We start from the raw sequence: 27,612 nt of genomic DNA on the forward strand, positions 1-27,612 counted from the left end.
CTGGCCTCAAACTCACAGCAATCCACCTGCCTCTGCCTCCCGAGTGCTGGGATTAAAGGCATGTGCCACCACACTCAGCTTATCACATGTTTTTAATATAATTTAATTTTAATTTAAAAATTCTGGCCGGGTGGTGGTGGCGGCGGCGGCACACGCCTTTAATCCCAGTACTCGGGAGGCAGAGGCAGGCAAATCACTGGGAGTTCGAGACCAGCCTGGTCTACAAAGCAAGTCCAGGACAGCCAAGCCTAACACAGAGAGACCTTGTCTCGAAAAACAAAACAAACAAACAAACAAACAAAAACAAACATACAAATTCTGTATACTTAATTCTTTTTGCATTAAGACCCACCTCACCTCAACCTTCTGGAAACATAGCCATAGCTTTGAGGCGCCTAGAGTTATGCACAAGATGTACATTTGCATATTCCTTCAGAAAGGAAGTGCAAAGTCTTCAACAGTGGGCAAAGAGACCATGATGCCACAGGCAGCACCTGACTTCCAGGTCCCTGTGACAGAGGGCGGAGAGGAGGCATGCTCCCCTTGCAGCTCTGTGGTCTCCATCTTTCACCTCTTCATCGGTCCAGATAATGTCCCTGGCGCTCACATTGCCTGCTCTAATCTAATTTCCCCCGCCTGCTCCGGGACGAACAGCCTTCCACACAGGCTCTAGTTCCAGGTCTACATTAGATGCTAATAACATTATCATTAATAAACAAACGAAATCATGAGTTTCAGCTGACAACCTGAAGCTTCTTCACTGCTGGGCCTCAGTTTAACCTTGTGGAGAAGATATAAGTGGAAGGAGGGAGGCCCTTTAATCTGAGCCGTGTCTCTGCTTCTTCCCAGCTTTCCACACCTCACTCATATCTTGCAAAACCAAGAACCTTCCAGCAGTAGTCAGGCCTCATGGTGCACTCCTTTAATCCCGGCACTTCAGAGACAGAGGCAGGTGGATCTCTGAGTTCGAGGCCAGCCTGGTCTACAGAGTGAGTTCCAGGACAGCCAGGGTTACACAGGGAAACAAACAAACAAACAAAGAAACAAAAGAACCTTCCAGCCTGAGGGCAGAGCTGACCAGTCCTTAGCTTGCTTAAACATAGTGAGTTGGGCCAGGCGTGGTGGCACACACCTTTAATCCCAGCACTCGGGCGGCAGAGGCAGGCGGATCGCTGTGAGTTCGAGGCCAGCCTGGTCTACAAAGTGAGTCCAGGATGGCCAAGGCTACACAGAGAAACCCTGTCTCGAAAAAACAAAAAACAAAAAAAAAACAAAAAACAAAAACAAAAACCAAAACCAAAACAAAACAAACAAACAAACATAGTGAGTTGGGAGCAGGCAGGACCCTAGGAAGAAGAGGCATCCTTAAGTTCCAAGCTGCTGAGTCCTCAATCAGTGCATCCACCTGCCGTCCATTCAGGCAATGCTAAGCCCTGTGCGATGGCTGTTCTTGGTTGTCGGCATGACTACATCTGGGATAAGCTGAAACCCAGGTGGCTCTGTACCAATAAAATATTCTTTTTTATTTTTTATTTTTTGTAGTTAAATTATTTGCAGTGGGAAGACCCATGTTTAGTCTGGATATTTTGAAATTGGGAGATCCCACTGTTGGTGGCCGCCTAGATATAGGTCACGGAAGAAGGAAGCTTGCTCCTTTAGCCTGTTCACCGTCACCTTACTGGAAAGTCCACCCCTTTACTGGCATTAGAGCCTACTTCTTCGAGATTCCAGCATTTACTGAAGGCCAGCTGAGGCAATCCAGCCTCGGATGATTGAACCTTCCATTGGTTTAAAGCCATTGTTGGACTAGCTGGGTCACAGCCTACAAGCCATTCAAACAAACACTTCCATCTCTCTAATGTGTGTGTATTCATTCAATAAGTTCTGTCCCTCTAGAGAACCACTTACAGTCCTATTGACCCTGGGTCTGAGGACTCTTTGGCATCAGGACTGGGCAGTACAGTTCCAGGGTTTCTTCTTACCAGAAACCATCAAGAAAGCCTCTCGAGCCAGGCAGTGGTGGCACCTTTAATCCCAGCACTCGGGAGGCAGAGGCAGGTGGATTACTGTGAGTTCGAGGCCAGCCTGGTGTACAAAGTGAGTCCAGGACAGCCAAAGCTACACAGAGAAACCTTGTCTCGAAAAACTAAATAAATAAATAATAAAAAAATAAAACAAAAAAAAAAAAATAGGCATAGATTGGGCTGGAGAGATGGCTCAGTGGTTAAGAGCACTGACTGCTCTTCCTGAGGTCCTGAGTTCAATTCCCAGCAACCACATGGTGGCTCACAACCATCTATAATGTGATCTGGTGCCCTCTTCTGGCCCGCAAGTGTACATGTAGACAGAGCACTATATATGTAATAAAAAAAAATAAATAAATAAAAAATAAAAAAAAGAAACAACAACAACAACTAAAGACTCTTTACTTTGTGTGTGTCTGTGTATGTGCACACATGTGCTGGAGTCTGCAGATGCCAGAAGAGGGCGTCAAATTCCTTGGAGCTGGAGTTACAGGTGATTGTGAGTTGTCTGATGTGGGTGCTGGGAAATGAACTCTGATCCCCTTCAAAAGCAGCAGTCTTCTTAACTGCTGATCCCTCTCTCTCTCTGTATCTCTCTCTCTCCTCCTTTTTTTTTTTTTTTTTTTTTTTTGGTTTTTTGAGACAGGGTTTTTCTGTGTAGCCTTGGCCATCCTGGACTCACTTTGTAGACCAGGCTGGCCTCAAACTCACAGCGATCCGCCTGCCTCTGCCTCCCGAGTGCTGGGATTAAAGGTGTGCGCCACTACGCCCAGCTTCTTTTTCTTATCTTTAAAATGGATTCTATGTTTGTAAGTTGCTTAGCCTTATTACACACCATCTGGCATTCCTGGATTTGGTTTAGAGTAGATGTGGGCACCTACGAGGTGCCCCTAAAGACAAGGAATAATAAGAAAGAACAGATGGCATAGACAAGTGGACAGGTAGAGGACAGGTGGAGCATCTTAGGGCAGGGAACGACTTGAGCAGGGCCCCAACCCCTGTTTCTTAGAGGTTCATTTCTTTCTTCCCGGCCTACTCAACCTGGGTAGACCTAGAAGGGCCAGATTCCCAAGGCCCCGCCCATTGTCAGGACACGCCCACTTAACCACACCCCCTCCGCTAATCCCGCCCACTAGTCAGAAGCCCCGCCCCTGGCAGGGCCCGCTTCCCTCTTCGCCTCCCGCCAGAGGTGGCTAGGGCTTTGCACCCGGTGGCGTCTGAGAGAACTGTGGCGGCAGCGGAGCCAGCAGCGCAGGCGGGCGGAGAGGAGCGGAGCTGTCCGGCCCGGTGGCGGGCGATGCCCCCGTGAGTCTCTGTCGCTGCCCCTCCCCGCCCCGCGTCCCTACCCCTTTGGAGTCCGCGCCCGCCTGGGGCCGGGCCGCGCCTACCGCCGGGTCCGCGGGGCGGGGTCCCGGGGCAGCACCTGCCTCGCCTTGCGAAGCCACTCAGCCAGTGGAACCCCGCTCCAGGCGTGGACCCCGGCCCCACCTCGGGGTAAGTCAGCAGGCCTTGCGCTCCTGAGAGTGGGCGTGGGGAGGGGGCTGCGGTCAGAGGACCATACCGGGGAGGGGGATTCCAGCCGGTCGCTGAACGCTACGTAGGGATGTGTGCCAGGTCTGGGAGGCGGGGGCCCGCGATGCGCACAGCCTGGGATGACTGTGGGGCGGGGGCTGAGCCTGGAAAATGGGGTAGGAACCCCAGAATCTGGAGTACTTTGCTGACGCTCAGGGCTCACCTGGGGCCCTAGTCTTCAACAGCATTGCTTCGCAGGGCATTTTTGGAAAGTGCTTTAAATTCCTCCTGGAAAGGCAGCTTGCCTTTCTCCCTCCTGCCTGTACCCTGCTTGGGAAGCGGCCACTTTTTCCTCCCAACGTGACACCATTGTAGCCAGAGAAACACCCCCCTTCTCAGTAAAGGAGAGAGGTGGTGCTCACGCAGCCTCAGGGTGGGAAGAAGGGGCTTCTGGGAAGCTGGGTAAAAGTGGTCAGGGGCACGATGGGTCGACCAGGGCTTCAGGGGAGCTTGGCAAGACCCTTTATGGGCCATTCTGGCATCTTGTTCCTTTGGGAGGATAGGTAGGTACCCCTGGCTGGCCTCCTGGATGCCTGGATCCCAGGATCCCAGGCCCCTGTCACCTCTGGACAACACAGCCTCCTAGTGTCTCCTCCTAGTGTCTCAGAAGCTCACAAATGGTCCGCAGCTCTTGTGGTCTCTGGCTAAGGTGAGAAATGAATACCTAAGGCCAGAGAAACAAGGGGCTCTAGCTGGCGATACCATCAAGGGCCTTCAGGGCTTGGGCCTGGGGGAATGGCTGTGTCCAACCCAGTCTCTAAGGGTGCTGTCTGTGAGTGAGAAGGAAGGCTGCTTTTCCTATCGCCTTGCTCCCTGCTCGTGGTGCCTTCTCACGTGGCTGTGGGCCCTGAATGGTAGAAAGAGGGTCTTTCACCAAGGGGTTAACAAACCATCTCCACTGTTGCTGCCAGCCACCAATTAGTCCATAAGCACAACCACGCAGCTGCCAACTGTCCCTACAGGCAAGTGAAGAGAGTGGCCTAATGGGAGGGACACTCCGGGCAGGGGCCTGCTGGGGAGGGTTCCATGATATTTGTGCTTAAACCAGGTAAGGTAATCATGGACTTCCTTGGGTTCTACGGCCATGTGGGCATTTACAGTGGGTAAAGCCCAGAGCTGACCCTTCTTGTCTTCAAACCCTGGCTCTGATATTTTCTGCCCATGTGATATTAAAGAAAGTAATTGCCTTCACTGAACCTCTTTCGGCAAAACAGATCTACGTTTTAGGAGGAGTAAATACGGTGGTAGGTTTGAGCAGCTTATCTGTGTGTTTAGCCGTCATGGGCTCAGTGGATAACTACTGAACTACAAGCAACACTGTGCCAAGTACTTACTGGGGCAGGCATGCTGGAGCCAGGAGCTGAGGACCCAGCAGGGACCTTGGTCCCTTTCTCCAGGGGACTTGGTCGGTGTCATTGTCTTAACTGTTCTCTCTCCCTCCTTACCATTCCTAGTCTCTTGACATTGATTGGATTTTACTCTTTGGAGGCCAGGTTTGAAGCTGCTGGCTCTCTGGGCTCCTCCTCTCCCTGAGCAGTTTCTGAGCTCTGCACAGGGGGTAGGAAGGTGGTTGGGGGTCCAGATGATATCTGTCCATAGCTGTAGTAGTAACTGGCCCTTTAAGGAGTGAAGAAAACAATTATCAGGCCTGGGCATTGCATCAGCTGGAGCCTGGAGGGTCCCACGGGAGGGAGGGAAAGGCTGGTGGTTGATTTCATTAGTGCCATGTGAGAACTCTCACCTGAGTCTGCCCCCTACCCAGCTGAAGCCTTCCCTGCCCCATCCCAAGGCAACAGCCACCCCCAGGGCTCTCTGACCCTAGGAGCCCTACTTTGGAACGCTTTTCTGTGTACCCAACTCTTGTCACAAGCCCAGGCACAGGGGGGTGTAGGGAAGTGCCTCTCACACAGCCTTTTGCTGACTATGGCGGTGGCTCTTCCCCGCTAGCATTCTGCTGACTTGGGGTACAGAGTATATCTCCTGCAGCAGCAACATTTTGCTGATAATGGGGGTGTGCCTCCACCTTTTTTGTTTGGCTGACCTGGGGATGTTTCTTTCACCGTGGGTACAGATGACTTGGCCGCTGGCCTCTTTTCATGATGGGGCTGTGTACCACAGGATGTCTGTTACCAAACATAGGAGCTCAGTGGGCTGGGCTGGGGCTCTGTGTGTGAGATGGATTGGTTGTGAGTCACAAGGTTGTGGGGTCAGTGGCAGAGAGGAGACGAGGTCCTTGGGCATCAGACAGAGCAAGCTTCGCGTCTTCCACCTGCAACTATTACAGGTTTTTATCTCGACTCCTTACCTCAGTTGGCTCTGGAAAGCGGGAATTATTACCGGGCTTGGTGGCACATGCCTGTATTCCTTGTGCCTGGAAAGGCAGGAGCAATAGGGTTGTTGTTGCAAGCCTAGTCTATATAGCATGGTCCAGGCCAGTCAGGGATGCAGGGTGAGACCTTGTTTCAAAAACTGAAACTGAAACCAGGTATGCTTTGTCTCCTCGTTAGCCCAGCGCCCTAGAATTGTGGGCTCAGCTATGCAGCCAGCCTGGGGCAGGTGGCACCCACTCTGTGATGATTCTCATCCCTTGCAAGTTTGGACTCTTCACACTTAGAGCTCAAGATAGCTGACTAAGAGCCGAGTCTGGCGGTACACTCTGTAATCCCAGCTGATGGCAAGAGGCTAAACTGAGCTATATCACAAGTTTGAGGCCAGCCTGGGCTACATAAGACCCTGTCTCAAACACAAAACAAAACACCAAGATACTATTTAAGGCCATTGCACAAGAACGAGAAGGGGAGGCAGGGGAAGAGTGGATAAAAGGAGTGAGAGGGACCCTCTTGCTCCATCCACTCAGGACCATTGGTACAGCAAGCTCCAGGAACCAGGCAACTCCTTGCTGTAAGGAACACACTCTCTAGCAGGGCCATGGTCTAGAGCAGGTGATTACACGGGTGACATGTTGAAAGCAGGGGCTCATGGACCCTATCACTACAGGTCACTCCCCTACTTTCGGGGCTTGGGAAGGGCTTCCAGAGAGGGCGACCTCTTAGCTGAGGCACGGAGGATGCCAAAGCAGTCGAGGAGGCAAAGAAGCCAGGGTGGGGGAGGGAACAGTGTTTAGGGCCCCTGGTGTGGGAAGAGCCTTGGTGGTATAGAGAGGAGGAGTGTGTGGCAGGCTGGTGGACAGCCAAGCTCCACAACCCTGGAGCAGCAGGGGTCTAGAGATGTGAGGATTAGCCTGGATCCAGAGGCAACCTTTAAAGGGTTCTATGGGCCAAAGTGAGCCTCCTTGTAAGTGACCTTTTGCCCTCTCTTAGCAGCAGAGATGGTACCCAGGGAGGCCTTTGTTTATGTGGCTCTTCCCGGGAGGGAAGCAGTCCCAGTCTCTCCAGCTCTCTCTCTCTCTCTGGGCTGAGCCACATCTCAGCCTTGTTGACTGAAACTCAGCCCTTAGGGCTGTTTTCCCAGCCTCGGGGAGCCAGAGCACAGGTGTAGAGCTTTGAAATCAGCCTGATCTGTGTTCGAATCCTAACCTGGCAGTTCATGAGCAGAGCAAGACCGTGTCTAAACTTTCATGTCATCAGCTATGAAAAGGGAAGAAACGGCATGGTGGCGCACGCCTGTAATGCCAGCACTAGGGTAGGCAGAGGCAGGTGGATTTCTGTGAGTTTGAGGCCAGCTGGTCTACAAAGTGAGTCCAGGACAGCCAAGGCTACACAGAGAAGCCCTATTTTGTGGAAGGAAGGAGAAAAAAAAAAAAAAAAAAAAGGAGGAAAAGAAACTGAAATTCTAACTGGAAATTGTAAGGCCCTGTGTCAGATGGCGTGTTTACTGCCTCGTGTGAGGGCTAGCATGGGAGGAGCTTAGTAGGACTCCACACTTACTTTCTGCTGTCACCATCTAGAAAGAATAGTTTTGAGCAAGGGACCCGAGTTTTTATCTATCATGGGATTTCCATATTATCTAGCTCATAATCCAGAGAGGACCCAAGCTTGAAAATAGCTCCCGAGTGGACAACATCAGAGATGGAGGGGGGAGGGTGACTACCTGTCTGAAGACAGGAGGGACATTAGTCACAGCAAGGCTTACATGGTGTTTACCCTGTGGTTTCTCTGCTACGTATTCACACACCCATCTTCACCAACGAGGGGAAGATGATCGCCACCTCCATGGTGTAGATGAGGAAACTGAGGTCCCTGCAGTTATCAAAAGACCTGAGAGTCAAAGACAAGAGGGTCTGGTAGCAAGACAGCAAGCCTGGGCTGGGAAGCCTTCACCTAGGTGAGGGGTTGCCTGAGTTGCCTGAGCCTGGAAGAACTTGGCATTCATTCATTCATTCATTCATTCATTCACCTCACAAGATCTACTGTGTAGCCCTGGCTTGCCCAGTTGCTACTTCTAACCGGTGACAGTCTCAGCTCCTCAAGCACTGGAATTAAGGACATGCGCTGTCATGACTGGAAGGGAGGACTTGGCTTTGCTCAGAGGGATGAAAGGATACAGAGCAAGGGAAAGCATTCATATGGGCACTGTCTAAGGCCAGGGCATGCTCCTTGGCTGGGAGAGGAAGATTCATGGCCAGATGCCTTCAGGGTCCGAACAAAGATGAGCTTTTGGCCTCATGATTCTGACACTCCAAGCCCAGAATGTCTGGCCACTCTGCTCCCAGACCCTGCTGTTGCCATGGTTCCTCGGAGTTACACTGACCCCTCTTCTCACAGCATTGCCCCTTGCCCGTCCTCCCCGGGTCATCTCACTTACTATTCTGAATTTAGTCATCTCTTCTGGGTTCAGTACCTGTAGGTCTTACTGCTCCCTAGACACCACCTTAGGATCAAACCCAGGTCCCCAGTTCCACCCACCCGCACCTGCTCTGCTTCCAGGGTCCCCGGCTTGTCTCTATCACCGTCACCGTCACCCACCCACTTGCTCAAGCTGGGAGCCGGAAATTCTCCTGGACACCTCCCTGTCTTTGCCCCCACAGCCCACAGCCTAACAAGCCTTGTTCTCCAGACCTTCCTCTCTGAGGTCATGCTTGTGGCCCCTCTTCCTGCCCACACCCCTGCCCCAGAACACTACTGTCCGTCACCCAGACACCCATGACAGCCTCCTACCCGGGATTCCTTACCCTCTCATGACCGCCCCACTTGCTGTCACTTGGTAGATGTAGCCAGCACGATCTTCTAAAGATAAATGTTTGATTGTGTCATTTCCCTGCTTAAAACTTCCAGGGCTTCTTAGAATAAGATCCAGGTTTACTGACGCAGTCTCTTACCCTCCGCTGCAGGACACTGGCACATGCTGTCCCCGATGCACACCCCCTCCTGGGGCCCTGCTGACTCTTCCTGTTCCTAGACACCAGTCCGAGCGCCATCACAGCAGAGGAATCTAAAAGGCAGGAGCTAAACACTCCACTTCCATAGGACCTTTCTCCTTTCCCCGCCTTTCTCCTATGTGTGTATGTCTCCCTGTGTGTAATAGGGTTCGTGTGCACCAGTGGCCAATACACATATCTGTGAGCAGAATGGCTTCCTCTGTTGCCTCTGTTCCTTATTGTCTTGAGATACGGTCTCTCACTGAGCCATAAGCTCATGGTCTTGGATCAGCAAGATCCTCCCGTTTCTGCCCCCTAATCCTGAACTTAAACACACACACACACACACACACACACACACACACACACACACACACACACACACACACAGCCTTACCTGGCTTTTTGCATGGGTGCTGGGATTCAAACTCAGGTCTTCATGGTCGCACAGTGAGCATGTGGAAACCAAGCCCCAGCCCCAGAGCCTTGCGCCTCTTCACGCCGCTTGGTACCCCTCACTTCCTTCCCATCAGCTCTCTTTGTTGACCTGAGCACTCAGTGGGTCTGGAACCTGTGCTAGCCCCCGGCACATAGTAGGTGCACAGTGAGTTGGCCTGTCCCTCAGCCTGCAGCACCCTCAGGGGCCTCTCTGCCTCCAGGCCTGCCTTTTTCAATCTTTTCACCACACATCCCCAGAGCGATCTTTTTAAAAACATAGAACTGACCCTGTCACCCTCCTGCTACTTAAAATACTTCAATAGCTCCCCATAGCTGACAGGAAAAGGCCTCGGCTTCTTAGCATGGTATTCAAAGCTCTTTATGATCTGTGCCAGACTCCCTGTCCATCCCCCACTTCCGCAGCACACTTTGAACACCTGGCCGTTCCTCCGGCAGACCAGGCTGTTTTGTGCCTCTGTGGACCCACACTTGCTGTTCCCTTTGCTTGTAATGTCTCACCCTCCCTTCCCCTGGTTCGAGAGGATGTCTCTCACTTTTTGAAACCGCCTCAGCTGCTCCCTTCACTGGGAAGCTTATGTAGGTCCCTTTACCTGTGCAGTGTGGTTCGCCCACCCTGCCCGCGCCCCGTCAGTGCCAAACTCTCCACCTCTACTTCCACCTCCCAGGAAGCCTCAAGCTTGGGCACACTGCGTGTTTTTCAGCGTGCTCATCTTTATATCTCCAGCAGCTTCTCTTTTGTCTTAATTAGGAAAAATCCAGGCAAACCAGCCTCAGTAATAAAGGTTTGTTACAGGGAACGGGGTAAGGGGATGTGGACAGATGGACAGATGGATGGACGGATGAACGGGATGACACTAGTCTAGGGAGGCGGGACCTGGAAAGCCAGGAGAATTTGAATCTTCACTCCTTGCATCCTGGGGCTGCCTTTGCCTATCTTTCCCTTCTGATTGGATTCTGGTATTGTGACCCTGGATTCTAGCCACACTCAGAACTAGCACGTAGGGCTTGGCAGAGCTAAGCCCAAATTCCCAGGAGAAGATCTGATTGGCTCTGAGGGACTTACCCTTGACCACTCACCTGTATCCTGCTGGGAGGGATCACAAAGTCAGACATGAGTGTGACTCCTGGAACCTACCTCGGGTGTATGTGTGTGTGAGGGATCACCGTTAGCTGGACAAGTGCTTCAGAAGGCATCTGCTGTGTATTTAAAGTGCCAGGTGGAGCAGGCAGGTGGGCAGAGTGCCAACCTTCCATGCAGACAGCACCTGGAGAAAGAGGGCCTGGAATTGTGACTTAAAGGGGACTCATCCCAGGGTAATAGTGGCCAGGGCAGCCTCTGAAGGACCAAGCACAGAGAGACAGGATGAGATGATGGATTCCTTCACTTTGGAATGGGGTGACAGGAGGCCTGAGCAGTTAGAACCGCAGTCCACCACATTCCCCCTCTAAGAGCTGGGCATTAATTCCAGGGCCTTGTACACGCTAAACAAGCGCTCATCCACCAAGCTCTTCCCAGACACCCTCTCATCATTCAACCCAGGTTGGCTTCAAACCCACATGCCTCCTGCCTCAGCTTCCCAAGGGCTAGGGTGACAGGTCTTGAACTACCACACCAGCTAGAACTATCTTCCCTCTCAAATCACACTCATCCTTTAAGACTGAACTCACTGGTGGTTGCACATGCATTTAATCCCATCACTCAGGAGGCAGAAGAAGGCAGCAGATCTCAGAGGGCGAGGCCAGCCTGGGCTATAGAGTGAGTTTCAGGACAGCCAGGGCTATGCAGAGAACCCCTGTCAATAATAATAATAATAATTAATAATAATAATAATAATAATAATAATAATAATAATAATAATAAAAATTACTTTCCTCAGTGAAGAGCCATTTCACGCCTGTCTCACTAGTCAGCCATTCTTGTATTGATTCCCTTCTTGTTTTCCTATCAATAAACCCTTTTAACACTTACTCTGTACCAGGCACCAGGCACATGGTTCCATTATGTCTTAAAGATACAGATGTGCTGTATTTTGCCCATCTTAAAGACAGTGAACCTGAGGTTTGAGAGGTAGTGTTGACAACCTGGAGACATACAGCTGTCTAACTCCAGGGTAGAACTCCTAATATTGCCTGCCGCTTTGCTCTCTGGGGTTGTGAGACCTTAGAAACATACTCCAGGTAACCATCCTGCTGCCTCCCCTACTGCCCAACCCAGACTCACCCACAGCCAGGGTGATGTCATCTGTGTGGGAGTCGAATCTCCTACTAGTGGATCGGCCTTGTAGAGCTGTGTGACTGTGAGCCAAGTCTCTTAACCTGTCTGGGCCTTTCTCATCTTAGAAATGAAGATTGCACTTCCTGCTGTGAGCTTATATGAGATGGGGACTATAGTGACAAGTTGTAAATAGGAAAAAAAAAACAAAAAAACAACCCTGAGCAATTTCTTTTTAAAAGGTGTATATTTATTTATTTATTTGCATGTATGTATGTGCTAGTGCGCCTGCGTAGGCATGCATGTGTGTACATGCGTGCACGCCACAGCATACACATGGTGGTCAAAAGACAACTTGTGGAAGTTCTCTCTGCCTTCCAACATGTGAGGCCTGGGGACCAAACTCAGGTCATCAGGCTTAGTGGCAGGCACCTTTACCTCCTGAACCACATCGTCAGCCTCAAATGGAGCAATTCTCATAAAATGGTTATTCTGTAATGGATGGTGGCAACAGGGTACCAGCCAGCTGCTATGCTTAGCTCTGCTGAGAGGAAGGAAGGCAAGGTGGGTGGGCTTCCCAGCATGTGGAGTGACACCCTCAGTGGGGCCCACCTGCGAGGGTGTGCAGAGGCTCCCAGAGCTGCCGTGGTATAACCTCAAATCACAAAGTGAGAACTTTAGTTTCATCTTAACTCTAGCAAGTCCAGGGTCACCTCAGGGAGAATGAGTTTGTGTCATTGTGACTGTCTTTCAGAACCCTCCAACCCCTCCCGGGTCCTTCTCAGCAGAGCGATCTCAGATTGGGCTAAGTACTGTGCTTGGCAACTCCAGATGGCTACAATGTAACAATGGGACTTTGCTTGTTTGGCTTGCGGTTTTTTTGAGACAAGGATTCACACTATCCTAGGCTGACCCAATACATACTGTGAAATCCAGACTGGCCTCAAACTTCTGGCAGGTGCTGCCTCCACCTCTCAGGTGCTAGGGCTAGTAGGAGCCACCATGTCTGCAAAATTACATTTTTAAAAGTGGGTTTGTTGAGGGGGGTAGGGATGAGTACATGCCACTGTTAATGAGTAGAGGTCACAGAACAACTGTGGGAGTCAACTCTTCTCCTTCCACCGAATTGGTCCCAGAAACTGAACTTCAGCCATCAGGGTTGGAGGCAGGGGACTTTTACCCACTGAGCCAGTTCACCAGCCTAAGACTTTGCTGTTTTACTGTACTTATTTTTACAGTCTTTTCCTAGTTATTAAAAGTGATATTGACTTTCTGAATGTCTATTTAAAATAATTCATTAAAGTTGAAAGTGTCAGTTTAAAGAAAATAATGTACAGCAGACTGTGATTTGGCAGAAATCATCAGTGTGGTACACGAATTGTGGACAGTGCAGAGTCGTGGCATGGGGTGTCAGAGATATAGACCTTTTGCCTGCTGAATCTTGAAGTGGTCCCTTCCATCTGCCTTAAAAAAAAAAAAAAAAAAAAAAAATCTCCCTGCTAAATGGCCTGCTCTCCTCAGCTTATTCGGTGCTTAGGCTCTCCTCCTCCTCTTCCTCCTCCTCTTCCTTCCCCTCCTCCCTTTCTTTCTTTTTGGTGTCGCTGAGGATCAAATCCAGGACTTCACACATACTTCCTCGCTGAGTCACACCAGTCAGGCCTTGAGTTGTTCCTTGGGGTTTTTTGTTTGTTTGTTTGTTTTTGCTTTTTGTTCTTTATGTTTTGAGACTTGCCATGGTCTCCTGCAGACGGTCCCCACAACCTGTTTGAAAGGTGTCGAGATGTCTGGGTGGGGTATAAGGAAAGGCTCTCATTCCAGGCCCGGACTTGGGATGTAGTGTGGAAGGAGGATGGGAGCTCAAAGCTCATGGCCCTCCCGTCTCTACACACAACACAGATTCTGGAGCTCCCTGGGAGCCTGGTGCCCCAGGCGGCAGCGAGGCTTTGGGAGTTGCAGGCGAGGAAAGCAGTCCTTGGAGTGCTGTGTCCCAGAGCTTGGGGCCCTAGGACAACAGAGCTTAGGGGCTTTAGACTCTCCAGGGTCTCTGTTTCCCGGCTCTCTCCTCTATACACGTCTTTGTGCCTGTTTGTCCCTGAGGCCTAGACAGCAGCTACCAGGAAGCCTCAGAGACAAGGTTTCTCCACAGGGCTCAAGTCCAGGGCAGAGACTGAAGAAGGGACAGAGGAAAAGAGAGAGGTTTGCGTCCTGCCTAGTTACATTCACAAGGTGTGTACATTGCCCTGGGCACCAGGAAAGTGGGAGCCTGGGCAGAATGTGGGTGTGTGCTGTGTATCCGTGGTGAGAGAGGGTCACTGTCAAGGCATATTCTCTCTCTCTCTCTCTCTCTCTCTCTCTCTTGGGCAGATCATGTATGTGATGTGTATATGCGAGTCTGTGATCATTGCAGCTCTGTAATGTGTGTCTGTAATACACAGTGTTGTGTGTCTGTTCACATGTTTGTGTGCTGTGCACACTTGAGCTTCATGCCTGAGTGTCCTGCTTAGGCAGTTTGCGTGCTGGGTGTGTTTGTCCATGGTGTCTGTGTATGTGGCCTTCTTTGTACAGTGTGTGTCTGTCTGGTTCTGGGCGAAGGTGTGTCACAGGCCTGGAAGGAGAGGGACCTGGGGATGCAGGAAGAGAGGCCGTTCCTGTCTGTGGCCAGGTCAGCCGAAGCTGTGCTGGATATGTGAGGAAGGTCCCCAGGGTGGGCAGGGTGGGCACAGCGGTGGCGCCTTCCGGCTCGGTGCAGGGCTGGTAACCGGAGCCCCTTCCCTTCATGAAATATTGATCAGCCTGGAAGGCAGCCCTGACCAGAGGAGGGGCAGGCAGGGAGTAAGTGCCGGCCGCTGTCCTTGGTGCTGCCGATGCTGCCCTGCTGAGCCTCTTTGCTCAAGTGAGAGCTAGCTGGGAAAAGAGGCTCTGAGCCCAACATCCTTAGCAAGCACCCCCAGCCAGCCCCAGGATGAGTTTACCTGTCCCTGCCATGGACACCCTGTGGGTTTCCTCACCCCATCTAGGAAGGGGGAGCGTGGGAAGCAGGTAGGTGTCTTACTGAAATCCAGCGTCTTTCAGGGCTGGGGTGACCGTATATATAGCTTGAGGGTTTGCCTGGTTTGTCCCAGTCTATATATTTGTCTGTAGTCCTCACAGGACTGCTAGTAGTGCCCATGCCCTCTCTCTCGGGTGGATGATAAATGATGTGCGTACCCTTGGGGTCTACTGCAGCCCAGGTTTTCCTCCGGGTATCCAGTTGGTGGTACCCAACTGTAATCCTGGAGGCTCGGGTAGAAGGGTTGTGAGTTTGAGGCCAGCCCTGTCTATATAGGAGGAGCCTACCTACCAGTCAGTCCATCAATTAGTGTTCTCTTTTGGCTTCTCCTGCTTCTGTGGCCTCCACAGTGAGGTGGTATGGGATTGTCCATCTGTAGGCTCATGGCATCTTCTCTGAGTTTTTCTACTGCCCCCCCCCCCGCCTTTTTTTTTTTTTTTTTTTTTTGAGACAAGAATTCAGGTTTATGTGTGGTGTTGCACACCTTTTGAGTCCCAGCCCTCTGAAGGCAGAATCAGGTGGACCTCGGAATTTGAGGCCAGCCTGGTCTACAGAGTTTACAGAAGACATCCAGGGCTACATGGAGAAACCCTGTCTCAAGACAAAACAAAACCCAACCAAACAGCAGCACAGAAAGATGCAAGAACTTAATTCTGCAGCTCAGACTGGCCTCAAGTTCATGGAGTTCCTTGTGCCTGAGGTTCCCAGTGTTGGGATCACAGGGCTGAACTGCCATGCCCAGCTCCTCCCATCTGTACGTCCTTTCTCCTGCCTTTCACCGTGGTTGTTACCCCTCTTTCCCTGTCCTTACTATACTGTCTTCTGAGCATCCCTTCTCCTACTTACCCCTTCCTATCTGGGACCACACCCATTCCTGCCCATTCATGGAGGTCTCCTGAGCCCAGTGGATCTGCTCCTTGCCCACTGTCTCTCCCAGTGTTAGCTTAGGCTTCTTGTGACTAACATGGCCAGGTTTGTCTTCAGGGACACCAGTCTCTGCTGATGGCACCTCACACCTCTATCCTCCCTATAAATCAGCTTTAAAAAAAAAATCAGTTTGGATACCATTTAATCCCTCCTCCCAACCCTTACCCGCTCCCCCCTCTAGGGCCTCCTAAACCCCATCCCTGACTCATGACCACCTTTCCTCTTCCTGCATAGTGCAGCCCTTCCAACCTATATGGAGCAGCTATCCCCTCCGTCAGCTTGTTTCTGATTCCACATGCAGTGCCAGGTTGATGTCTGGAAAGCATCGTGCCTATATCTTGTTAGACTTCACTCCTACAGGACTAAAGGCATACTTCTTAGCTCCGCCGTCAGGGCCCATCCTTGACTGTTTGCAACCACTCTTTCCAGTTACCTTCTGATGCTCTGCTGTGCTCTGCCTTCGAGCCTCTGAACATGCCTGCTCTGTAGAGCTTCCCAGTGGTTCCCACTGCTTTCAGGCACAGTGGCTTCTGTCTCCCTGTTCCCACCTATCTTCTGCTATGCTTTGTTTTATACTTCTTCCTGATGCCTTCTCTGGTTCTCCTCATCCTATGGTGCTCTTTCTTTTTACAGAACACCCAGACTATTTCCCTAGGCATCTCAGGTCCATGAGTAGTCCACAGGCCAGCAGCAAAGGCACCATGCTGGATCTAGTAAAAAAAAAAATTACAGAATGTCAGGCTCCATCTGTGAACCCTAAAGTCAGGATTGCACATCAACATGATCTCTGGGTGATTTGTGTCCATATCTGCATCTAAGAAATGCTGGTTGGTATGTTCATTGAGTATCCTGCTTGTATAGGGGCATGGCCTATCACCAGGGTACAGGGCATAATCTCAGAAGCCAGGTTTAGCACCATCAGGTGATGGCTGCCATATTGACCAGATTCCACAGTCTATGGTGGGAGAGCGGATAGTGGAGATGGCCAAGCAGATTGTGTACGTTTCCCACCTGGCACCTCTACCCTCCCAGGCAGGCCCTAGAGCTCAGGCCGCAGGCTCTGTCATTCTGACTGCAGAAAGCACTCTGCCAACCAAGGAGGAATCGATTCATCAATAGAAAGCAGCTGTCAAGCATGCAGCAGAACTTGTTCCCACCCTCAGAACACACATGGGTGGGAATGTCTGCTGTTTCAGCATATGTTTTGGAAAGGAAAATATTTATTGTTTTTTTTTCTCCTTTCATTATAGCATTAATACACTTTCTAAAGTAGTAGCTTTAGAAAGCACAATATGTCACACGAAGGAAATAAAACTGACTCATGGTCTCTCTCTCCATCAGCGTTCATTTAGTGCTTTTGGTTGCCACTAATTCTTTGAGTAAATACTTACAGAGTCTTGCCACATTGCCAAACCCGTGCCACATAGTGGGGACTTGGGGTGAAGAGCACAGGACACATGCAGCTCACAGCCTGGGGCTGAGTGTGGGAGACGGGCACCGGACACGTTACAAACTGCAGTACGTTCATTTCCCAAGGCTGCTTGGACACAGTATCACAAATGAGGCGCTTCAGAGCACCTGGATCAGTTCTCCCACAGCCTGGAGGTTGGAAGTTTGAAATCAAGGTGTCTGGCAGGGTTGATTTCTATGCAGACTGGGGGAGGCAGCCTGCCCCATGCCTCTCCCCTGGCTTCTGGTGGCTACTGGCAATCCTTGACAATCCTTGGCTTGTTGATGCCCCAGTCTGGACTTACATACTGTTCTTCCTTTGCCTCTGTTTAGAGATGTCTTCCTGTAGGGGATACTGGTTGGAGTAGGGACAACCACCCACACCTTTGAGGATGACGTTGACTTTAATCACTTCTGCAAAGATCACATTTCCAGTCAGGCCACACGCTAAGGTACAGGGCATCGGGACGTTAACCCATAACATTCAAGGACAGAACAGAGTCTGGAGCGACAAAAGAGGAGACTTACTTTGCCCTGGAAGACTGCTGGGAATGATGACCTTCAAAGGGGGCGGCGGGTGCTGAGAGAAGAGTAGGAATCCGGTAGGCAAGGGTGGAGGGACAGACGAGCGTGTAATACTTGGAGCATGGTGGTAGGGGCAAGTTGTAGAAGAGTGTCCCAAGTAAACACTGATGACCCAGTGGCATTTGTGAAGAATGAAAAGCAAGTTTGGTCCCATTACAGGATGGGGCAAGAAGCCAGGATGTAGTGGGACCTTCAGGAGGAAGACAGGGACTGGAGGCCAGGTGACAGAGATGAGATAGGAGGTGTCAAGCAGAGGGGCAGGTTTCATCCTGTGTAAAAAGACCGTCTCTTCCTGGGACTGATCATCCTGGAGGCTAAGTTGCTCTAAGTTGCTGGTTCTGAGGGAATACACAGAACCATGTCCTTGGGCGTCCTCTGGCTGGGAGAAGGTCTGTATAAGCTCAGTGCCTGGAAGGAAGCAGGAGATGGGTCTTGGCTTTCTATGAGCTTCCATTCTGCACAGGAGATAGGGCTCCTCCAGCCCAGAGTCTGCTGGACCTGTTTGTGAGTATGCTGAGCCCTGGGATAGAGGGAGGGATATGTGCACTCCACCCTGCATTAGCGGGAGGGCTGGGACTGAGAATGCCCAGGACCTAGGTGATGCTCTGAGGCCGGAGATCCAGATGATATGAAAAGACAGGCCTCTCAGGGACATCTTTTCAGTGCTCTGCTCTCCGGGACTGTCTGGAGCCTGGTGCCTTCCTTCATAAGACCCAGCCTAACTGGGTCTCAACTTCTCCCTCGACACACCCTCAGAAGGCTGTTCCCTTTCGGTGTGTGATGGGAGAGGGCCTTACCCGAAGCTGCCTGTAACCAACCACCTCGACTGGGCTGGGTGGGCTGGGTGGAGAAGTGGGTCAGCTGGTAGCCATGGTGACAGCAGCTGCTCCCTGCCAGCCTACCCATCTCTTTACCACAAACCTTACGGATGCGCTTCTTTGTCCGGTCTGGCAGAGATGGGGGCCTGGAAGATGGGATTGGGGGTTGGGGTGTGTCTGTGTGTACGTGTTCCAGCTCGTGCAAGGGCCTGCTCCAAGCTGTTGTGTGAGCCTCAGCCTAGGCAGTCAGGCTTGGGATAAGACACGGCTCGCCTTCCTGCCAATGGAAGCAAGGGGCTTTGCTGTTGCTCCTCTGACTGGGCAGAGCCAAGGGGAGGAGACACTGTATGAAGGTGTGTACACCGAGTCTGAATGTCTGTGTGGCTGCTTCCGTATGTCTTTGTGTGGGTGAGCATCCTGGTGGGGGCATGTACGTATCAGTGAACACGTGTGCTTGTGTCTTTAAAATGTGGGTAGCAGCTTTGTTGGTCTGTATGATGGGATCACATTTGAAATTATGTGTTCTCTCTCTCTCTCTCTCTCCTCTGTCCTCCCTCCTTTCTTCTCTCCTCTCTGTCTGTCTGTCTGGGAAGAGGTCTCCACATTAGGAGAGTAAGTGAGGTATCTTGTTCCCCATACTTGCAGCCTGTGCTTTCTTGGCCTAGCCTGCCTCCCCCACCACATGCCAACCCCTGCCATCCTCCCACCTCTCCCAAAGTAGAAGAAGGAGCAGCTAGACCTATGGGCCTCTACCAGGGTTTGAGGCAAGGGTTCTCAGGCATGAGACCCCGCAGCCAGCAAGAGCTCTACCTCGGTGCTGACTCCACTTTCCAGGGTACCTCCCATCACCCCACTCACCTAAGAGGGGTGGCTGAGGGTGATCCTATTAACCCCTGGCCTCCCCCTGAACAGGCTGTACATGGTGAGTAGGAACTAACACCTGGGGAAGTGTTTACCACGTTCCAGGCACCGTCGCTCACAGTGAGCAGGTAATAGCCCAGTTGGGCAGTGAGCGCGTGCCAATCTTGTTTTGTAATCTTTTATCTAACGCTCCTAAAGCACACGCGGTCATCCCACTTTAGGGAACAGGAGCCATGTGCTGAGGCTTGGAGATAGAAGCCCTCTAAATTTGCTCGGGGAGTGGCAGGCCTGGCTGTCACTGCCTAGGTTCCTGAGCTTTTTTTTTTTCCCCCCTCTGCATCTGCTCCTGTTGACCCATAGTCAGTTGGGAAAGCTGAGTAGGTCCAGGTGGTCATTAGACTCTTCTTAGAAGAAACAGGGGGTCAGAGACAGTGGGCTCAGAGTTAGGAGCACCTCCCACCCTGACCACTGGGCATGTCACAGTGTCTCAACCTGTAGGTCTCGACCCTTTCACAGAGGTCACCTAAGACCATCAGGAAACACTGATATTTATATTACAATTCATAACAGTAACAAAATTACAGTTATGACGTAGCATCCAAATAACTTTATGGTTGGGGGGGCAGGGTCACCACCACATGAGGGACTGCATTAAAGGGCCGCAGCAGTAGGAAGGCTGAGAGGGCTGGTCTGAGGGGATGATGACACGCAGAGAGAAGACAGATGGGGCCCAGCACTCCTGAGCATCCCGGCCTGTGCGAGTCCTTCACATATTAAAGAATGTTGTTTGTTTTAACGCAGGTGTAGTGGCACCTGCCTGTCATCCCACACCTCAGAGGTGGAGACAGGAGGATCAGGAGTTCAGATTATCCTTAACTATAATGAGTGGGAGGTCAGCCTGGGCTACTTGAGATGGTGTCTCTAATTAAGGCCGGCCGAGCTCTGAGTTTGAGGCCTTGAAAAACAAAACAAGAGGAGGAAACAAAATCTGACAATTGGAAGGATTTGTTCAGTGTCCCACTGTCTTCAAAGCCTGTGTTTTTCCTCCAGCAGCTGCTGGAATTCCTCAGGGGGCAGAGGCTTTAACTTGCTTTCTTTCCCTGCAGACCTGGTCATCACATTTTCTCCTCCTGGAAGCCTGCCCTGATTGCCTTTGCCTCGTTTCCTGGAGATTGGTATCTCAGCAGGAGTGAAGCTTTGTGCAAATGCCCTAGGGGTGTGCTGCTGAGAGAGCACAGCCCCTTGGGATGCGGAGCACCACATTCAGACTCAGCAGCTCGGTGAGTACCTCTCCTTCCAGGTGGGAGGGAAGAGCCCCTGACCCATCGGGGGCTCCTTGGGTTGGAGCATAGCCTTGGATGTATCTCTTTCCCATTGCAGGGCTTGGTCTCCCCCTCCACAGTTGAAAGGCAGGAGTAGGGAGGGCATGACAGTTTGGGCTCAGGCGCTGTTCTTCTGAGCTAGTGCTAGAGCATTGTGCTGAGTGGCTTCTGAGGTCTGTCAGGCCTCTGGGATCGAGGTGGACTAGTGGGTAGATGATGGTGGGGGGAGGGCACAGGGGGTGGAGGGGGGGAAGGTGAGTGAGCCTCAGGCACTTGCTGTCCTCTCCTGGCTAATGGCACAGGCACCCTGGGATGAGGTCCCTGGGCTTCCGTGTTATAAGAGTGGGTGGCTAAGTTCATCTTGGGCTTTTGGGGTGTTTCATTGACGTTAGCCACACTGTCACGGCGGGGGGCAGAAGGCTGCAGGGGGCTTGGCAGGGCCTTGAGACCTGCTCCAGAAATTGTAGAGTCCCTAGGATAACAAGACCCCAGGTAGAGGTTCATCTCCCGGGACAGAAAAGGAAACGCTTGGCCCATTTGTAGATCCCTCCTCCGCTGCCGTGTAGTGGGTGGCCATCAGCACAGAGCACTGGCCTAGTGGAGAGGACCATGACCTGGTGGTGTTCTGAACTGGGCAGGGAAAGAGTCCTGCTCAACATGGAAGGCTTGCTGTGACCCACCATGGGAAGGATGCAGTTCATTCGGCGGTCATTTAGGTCATCAGTATGCGACATGCTTTGGTCATTTAGGTCATCAGTATGCAACATGCTTTGGTCATTTAGGTCATCAGTATGCGACATGCTTTGGTTATTTAGGTCATCAGTATGCGACATGCTTTGGTCATTTATGTCATCAGTATGCAACATGGTTTGGTCATTTAGATCATCAGTATGCGACATGCTTCATTCTGGGTTCTCTCAGGGCCTCATTGTTTCCTGTCTCTGCTGCCTCCCCTTTCCACATCCCTGTGATCTGATGGCTCCAGGAGTTCATTCCTCTGGAGCCCAGTGTGACTGATCCCTGTGTCTCTGGCTTCCCTGCAGAGAGGACGTAGACATGTTACTGTTGTTGTCACTGCCCCTCCCCATCTCACCTTGCTTTGAGACAGTGTCTGATGTAGCCCAGGCTGGCCCTGAACTCATATAGCCGAGGAAGACCTTGAACTTCTGACCCTCTTGTCTCTACATCCCAAGTGCTGAGGTCACAGCTAGATAAGCACTCTGCCAACCGAGTTCTTTACCCCACCCGCCACTGCAGCACGTGACAGAAGGGCTTTCCCAGACCACCCACTTTGACCTCCTCCATTGAACAGGAAGATGAGAAAACCAAGACTCAGAAAAGAGCATGGGGGTGGGGGTGGGTGGGGGGAATCTGCCCGTGTTCTGACCCACATCCTGATGCCCAACCCTCCCACAAGTCTTCTGTAGTAAGACTTGTGCCCATGACCTCAGGCCTAGAGCTTTGGGTCTGGCTCCTCCTGCCATCTTGGGGAGTGGCTGCCAGACGGGGGGGTGAGGGGGGGGTCACCCAAGCATTCATCGGTTGGTTCTTCAGGCAGATGCTTGAACATGGCTCTCTATGGTAGACCCCGGATGTCTGTCAGCTTGTCAGTCTATTTATTATTCATGAGGAAACGTGAGCTCCGGTTGGCAGGGTCTGGAATTCTGTCCCTTCTCAGTCCTCAAGTGTCCTGGAGACTCACCAGGGAAGTGTTTGCTTTTCTAACTATAATCTAGGGTTTCTGCCCCTGAAATGCTCTTGACAGCCTGGAGAAACTTGGGTTTTCTCATTACAGATACTCTTTCTTGCAGTTTTCTCAAAGAAACCAGAGACTCAGGGTAGATCCTCCCTGGTGGGATGGGCCCTTGCCTTTGGGAGAGGCCTGGATGGAGGGGCAGGGGCATGTAGGCCTCTTCATAGATGCAGGAGACCTGGGTTCGAATCTAAGCCTTGCCACCTCCTAGCAGAGTGGGCCTGAGCTGTTCTTCTGTTTCTCTGAGACTCACGGCTCTCATCTGCCAAGAGGAGATAAGGAGGCAGCTCGCAGAACTACTGTAGTTGGGCAAACAAGACCCACACTGTGGCAGATTCACAGCATCAGATAAGCCCCGTCCCATCTTCCATCAGAAGACTGTCCAGATACCCCCAAACCCACACAGACTGGCACAAGGACTGGAAACTAAACAGAAAAGATCACCACAGGCCACGGGACTTTCCGTTAGCTCTAAGGCTGATGGGGGATAGGGAAATACAACCCCAGCCTCTGTGACACCATAGGGGAGAGCAGTCTCCACAGCCCCAAAGAAGGCAGAAGGAGGCCTCTCTCTCTTCAGCCTTAATTCCCTGGGCTGGCAGGAGCCACGTGACAGAAGGGGCATTCTCCTGGTGTGGGGACTGTCTTCCTTGGCAGCCAGACAACGGCCCCCATCCCTGCCCCATTCCGCCGTCATTCCCCCTCCTCTTTTCTACATCCTTGTGAAAAGTCAGCGTCCCTGAAGCAAAATGCCCTGCCCCCTGGGATGCACACTTATAACCCAGAATGAGAGCTGGATGGCAGCATAGAACAAAGGTGCTACATGGAAAGGGTGAGAAAGCCACCCTTACTGTGCCTGGGCAGAACCAATCAATGCGGCATTGGACTTAACAGCCAAGCCACAGTGCTGGGTAGCCAGAGACCCCCACTCCTGGGGCTGGAGAGATGGCTAAGTGGATAAAGGACTTGCTATGTAAACACGTGGGCCCGGAATTCAAACTCCCAGCTGGCCCAGCCAAGTCACTGAACTCCATGTGCGGTAAGAGAGCCTGTCTTTAAAAACAAGGTGGAGAGTGATTGAAGATAACACTGGACATCAGTCTGGGGCCTCTACATGTCCAAACACAGAGAGACCCCACCTCTAGAAGGCAAGGCCACAGATGCCTGCCGTCCCCTCCCCCAGGGAGTTCTGAGTCTTCTGTCCTCCTCTTCCTGGCTCTTATCGTAACCAGCATTAAATATTTAATGGTATAATTAGTTATTTACTGTCTGTCTCCCCTCCCAGACTGGAGGTCTTGGGAGGGCAGGACCAAGAGGACCTGGCTCACTGCTGTAGCCCTGGCACTCAGCTCTGGCCTTGGAATTTTAGGAAATTAAAACATTTGTTGAATGCAGTTAATGAGGACAGTAAATTTTTGTACTTTGGAAAAGGATTTGGCAATATAGTCCAAGAATTTTTTTTTTAAGTCCTACTGTCAGGCAGGATGCCTTTGGATATAATGGAGAACACAGGTCCAAACTGGCTTAAGCAATAGAAAAATCACATTCATTCTGAACTGAGTCCTCAGCGAAAGCAGGCTGCAGGTGTGGCCTAATGTTCTCCACGCTGTGTGCTGTGGTCCTCAGCAGCACCAGCTTCTGCCTGTGGTTGGGCTGAGGTGGGAGGGATATGGGCAGGCATGGGGCAGGGCTCTACCACTCCTAAGGTGAACTGTTTGAGCAATGGTCAGATGCCTACTCCCAAACAAATGACTTTCTGAGGGGAAAGCCAGCAGCCTTATACTAATCAGCATCTGCCTCAGAAACAACAGGAAGGGTAACAGGTGCCCAGAAACCATTGCCTGGCAGCCAGTGGGGAGAGGGTCCGGTGTTCCACAGCAGTCCACACCCTGTCACCTTCCGTCAGTCCATGTCTAAGGAAATCAGCAAAACCAGCGCAGGAAAGAAGTTCTTCTCAGGGTTTGCTTGTTTTGTTTGAGACAGGGCCTTGTGTGGCCCAATCTAGTGACCATGACCTCCTGATCCCCCTGCCTCCACCTCCCAAGTGCTGGGATGACAGGTACCAGTCACCACACCTGGCTTCCGTGTTTATGTAAAAGAGAGGAAAGAGAGATTCAGATCTGATTCAAAGAGGTAACTGCACCGAAATATTTAAGTCAGTTCCGTGCCGCCTGCACAGGGGGTGATTACCGTGGCCTTGAAACATGTATGCAAAGTGTTAACGACACTGGGAGATGCTCACAGTATGCTGCTGGATGAAAATACCAGGATGTAAGATGCAGCACAGGTCCAGTTATGTTTGAAGAGCACAGAACGGAGCTGGGCCAGATGCTGACAGTGAGGCCACTCAGCCCTAGAGGGGCCTGGGAGTTTCGACTCCACTTTAGACTTTTCTGGGCCAGCCCCTTTTCATTCCTCAGACTGTACAGAATTGTTTTTTCTTTTTTTTTCTGTCCTTGTCACCTGCTCTGAGAGCAACCTGTCTTGGGACTGTTCTCTGCAGTTTGTATACACTCCCTGATTTAATTCTTACAGCTACCCTGTGAAGTAAAGGGACTGATTTTTTATTTTTATTTTTTTTTTGCCGTTTTGAATTTTGCTGAGGCATTTACTGAAACTCCAACATGTTTGGTTGGTTACAAAGTCACCCAGCCTTTGTACAGGCGCCTTTGTGAGTCCCACCTCAGCCATGGGGCATTTGCTGTTTGTCCATAGCCGGGCACTAAAAGTCCCATTTTGTTCCCAAGGGTATTTGTTTTATTTTACATAATAAAAAATTTAATTACCTTTATTTAGTGTGGGGAGGGTGGGGGGGGGTGGTAGGCATGTGGCACAGTTTGTGTGGGAAGGTTAAAGGTCAACTTTGGGGAACTGAGATCCCTAGGACTGTGTTACTTCCAGGGGTAGAACTGAGGTGAGGCCTGGCAGCAAGCACTGTCTCCACAGAGCTAGGCCGCTGGCCTTGGTTTTGATTGTGGCAACACTAGGAAGATGGAGGGTCACACCCCAGACCTCAAACACATTAGGCAAGTGACAATGCCCTCATTTATTGAGTCAGATTGGAGATTTACTTGTTCATTTTATCCTTACCACCTCAGAGAGACCACGTGACCGACCCAAACTCACCCAGCTGGGAAGTGGTGGGGCTACAGGACAGTCAAAGGGGCTTGATATGGAATCCCTTTTTCTCCCACCCACCTTCAGAATCGCCTGAAGCCCTGTTGCCCTTGGGACCATGTTTAACGGGGAGCCTGGTCCAGCGTCGGCTGCGGCCTCCAGGAACGTGGTACGGAGCTCCAGCATCAGTGGCGAGATCTGTGGATCCCAGCAAGCTGGGGGTGGGGCTGGGACCACCACAGCCAAGAAGCGGCGGAGCAGCCTGGGCGCCAAGATGGTAGCTATCGTTGGCCTGACCCAGTGGAGCAAAAGCACACTTCAGCTCCCTCAGCCCGGTGAGGGGTGTGGGCACAAAGAGGTGGGGCAGATGATCAGAGGAGGGGCCAGGGGGAGGAGGGGCCAGGGGAGGAAGAGCCAGGGGGAGGAGAGCCCATTCAGCCTGGTGAGGGGTGTGGGCACAAAGAGGTGGAGCAGATGGGTGGAAGAGGGGGGCAGCTGTTGCTGTTGAGTCCCGAGCGACTACGGGCAAAGGCACTTTGTGGTTGCTGTATGGGCTGGTGTGCGTGATATGCTGTGGTCCTCACTAGCAGGCAGTCACAGAGTGATGGAGTCTGGACTCAAGCCCCGGAGGCTCTTCCTGGTGCCCACTCTGCGTGCTGCCACCTCCATGTACTGACTTGTGCATTTATCAGAAGTTATTTGAAACAGCCACGCTAAGGGACCCCACCCATTTCCAGACACACATCCCCAGGATCCTGTCCTGTTTGTCATTTCCTGGTCCCCTAAGGATAAATAGCCCCACAAATACAGTTGTACATTCACACATCGGTCAACAAGCCACTTACCGTGTCGGGAAAGCATGGTCCAGTCATTTGAATTACACTGTCCATGGTCACAAACTCTAAATATGGTTCTCTGAACGTGGACAAAAAGACTCACGTCACTTAGATGTCCGCGTGCCTCACAGACCTACACATTCGCCTTCGTGTCCTCATATGCACGGCCTGCATTCTCAGACATCCTGGCTACAGAATTCCAGTTATGTCAGACTTGGGGTCACCCACTTTGCCTCACACAGCCACATGTGCCCCACCACCATCACAGAAGAGTCAGGCCCCCCCCAACCCAGACCCCCTCAGTTTGTGGCATCAATCCAGACACCAGCTGGCTTTGTTTTAAATCTCTTCCTGCTTATTTTGCTCAGAGTAACAACTTCCCCCCAAAAACCTTCAAGTAGGCAGCTGAACGGGGGTGGGGAAGGGTAGAATGCGGGAGCATCCAGGATGCTCATCAAGACGCCCCATTGGGGCTGGTATTGCGGGGTGCTTTCCCAGACCTTAAAATAGATCTATACAAAGCCGTCTGCAGGAGCACGGGGGATGGTCTTTTCCAGGCCTCAGCCTCCTGTGTGGTTTCTGCTCAGGGCAAGGCTAGATGAGGAGGGGGCTTGGGCTTGTGAGTGCCTTTGGGTGGGCAGTGTAGGCTTGGGAGTAGGGAGCAGGGAGGTGGGGAGTTGGGTTGGGACAAGGAGGGCTGCTATGAAGCCAAGCCGGGGGATTAAGATTAGAAGGTCATGGAGGTGTTGGACCCCAGAGGTCTGTGTCTGAATGTGTAAGCACAGAAATCCAGCTTCAGACTCAAAGACGTCTCATATGCAAAGTGATTGGGAGAGACAGTCTCCAAGGCTAAAGCAGGGTCTGAGTCACTAGCAATCATTGCAGAGGTCTGCCGCGGCTTCAGAGAGCCGCAGGCTGAGGTGGGAGCGGATGCCAGGAAGGACTGCTGCCCTGGGATGGTTATGATGGGGCGTCTGGGTGCCTTGTCTTTGTGGTATGTAAGGGCACAACTAAAGGCTCGGGGTCTGGGGCCAGGGCAGTTGCCCAGATGCACATCCAAATGCAGGTCCTGCAAATCATCTAATCACTGGATGTTATAGCAGGAAGGGCCCTCGAGGTCATCCAGGCTGATGTACACGTTTATCTACGAGACTTCCGAAGCCAGAGGAGGAGGCACTGCCCTGGGGGATGACCTCAGGCTGGCCTTCGAAGCCACGCCCATTATTTATAAGCAGGACAGTTCAGACAAGCTGCTTTGCTTCTCTGGGCCTGCTGTTTGTTTGTTGAAGACATTAACATATGCTCTGTAGA

At 51.6% G+C, this 27,612-nt stretch overlaps 1 protein-coding gene across 4 annotated transcripts in view; it reads left to right on the forward strand.

Moving 5' to 3' along the window:
• The first annotated feature begins 3,166 nt into the window (after positions 1 to 3,166).
• Rims3 (regulating synaptic membrane exocytosis 3) overlaps positions 3,167 to 27,612 on the forward strand; it is a 36,280-nt gene continuing 11,834 nt past the window's right edge. The window contains exons 1-3 of one of the 4 annotated variants that reach the window (XM_051171588.1): positions 3,167 to 3,518; positions 20,380 to 20,553; positions 25,553 to 25,800. In XM_051171588.1, the coding sequence (XP_051027545.1) occupies positions 25,584 to 25,800 (217 nt within the window). In that variant the 5' untranslated portion in view covers positions 3,167 to 3,518; positions 20,380 to 20,553; positions 25,553 to 25,583. Of the gene's footprint in view, positions 3,519 to 18,494; positions 18,766 to 19,311; positions 19,335 to 20,379; positions 20,554 to 25,552; positions 25,801 to 27,612 lie in introns of those variants that run through there. The other 3 variants (XM_051171589.1, XM_051171591.1, XM_051171592.1) reach the window with 3 other exon arrangements.

This window comes from Acomys russatus, chromosome 29 (assembly GCF_903995435.1).
Source record: "Acomys russatus chromosome 29, mAcoRus1.1, whole genome shotgun sequence".
Lineage (NCBI taxonomy): Eukaryota > Metazoa > Chordata > Mammalia > Rodentia > Muridae > Acomys > Acomys russatus.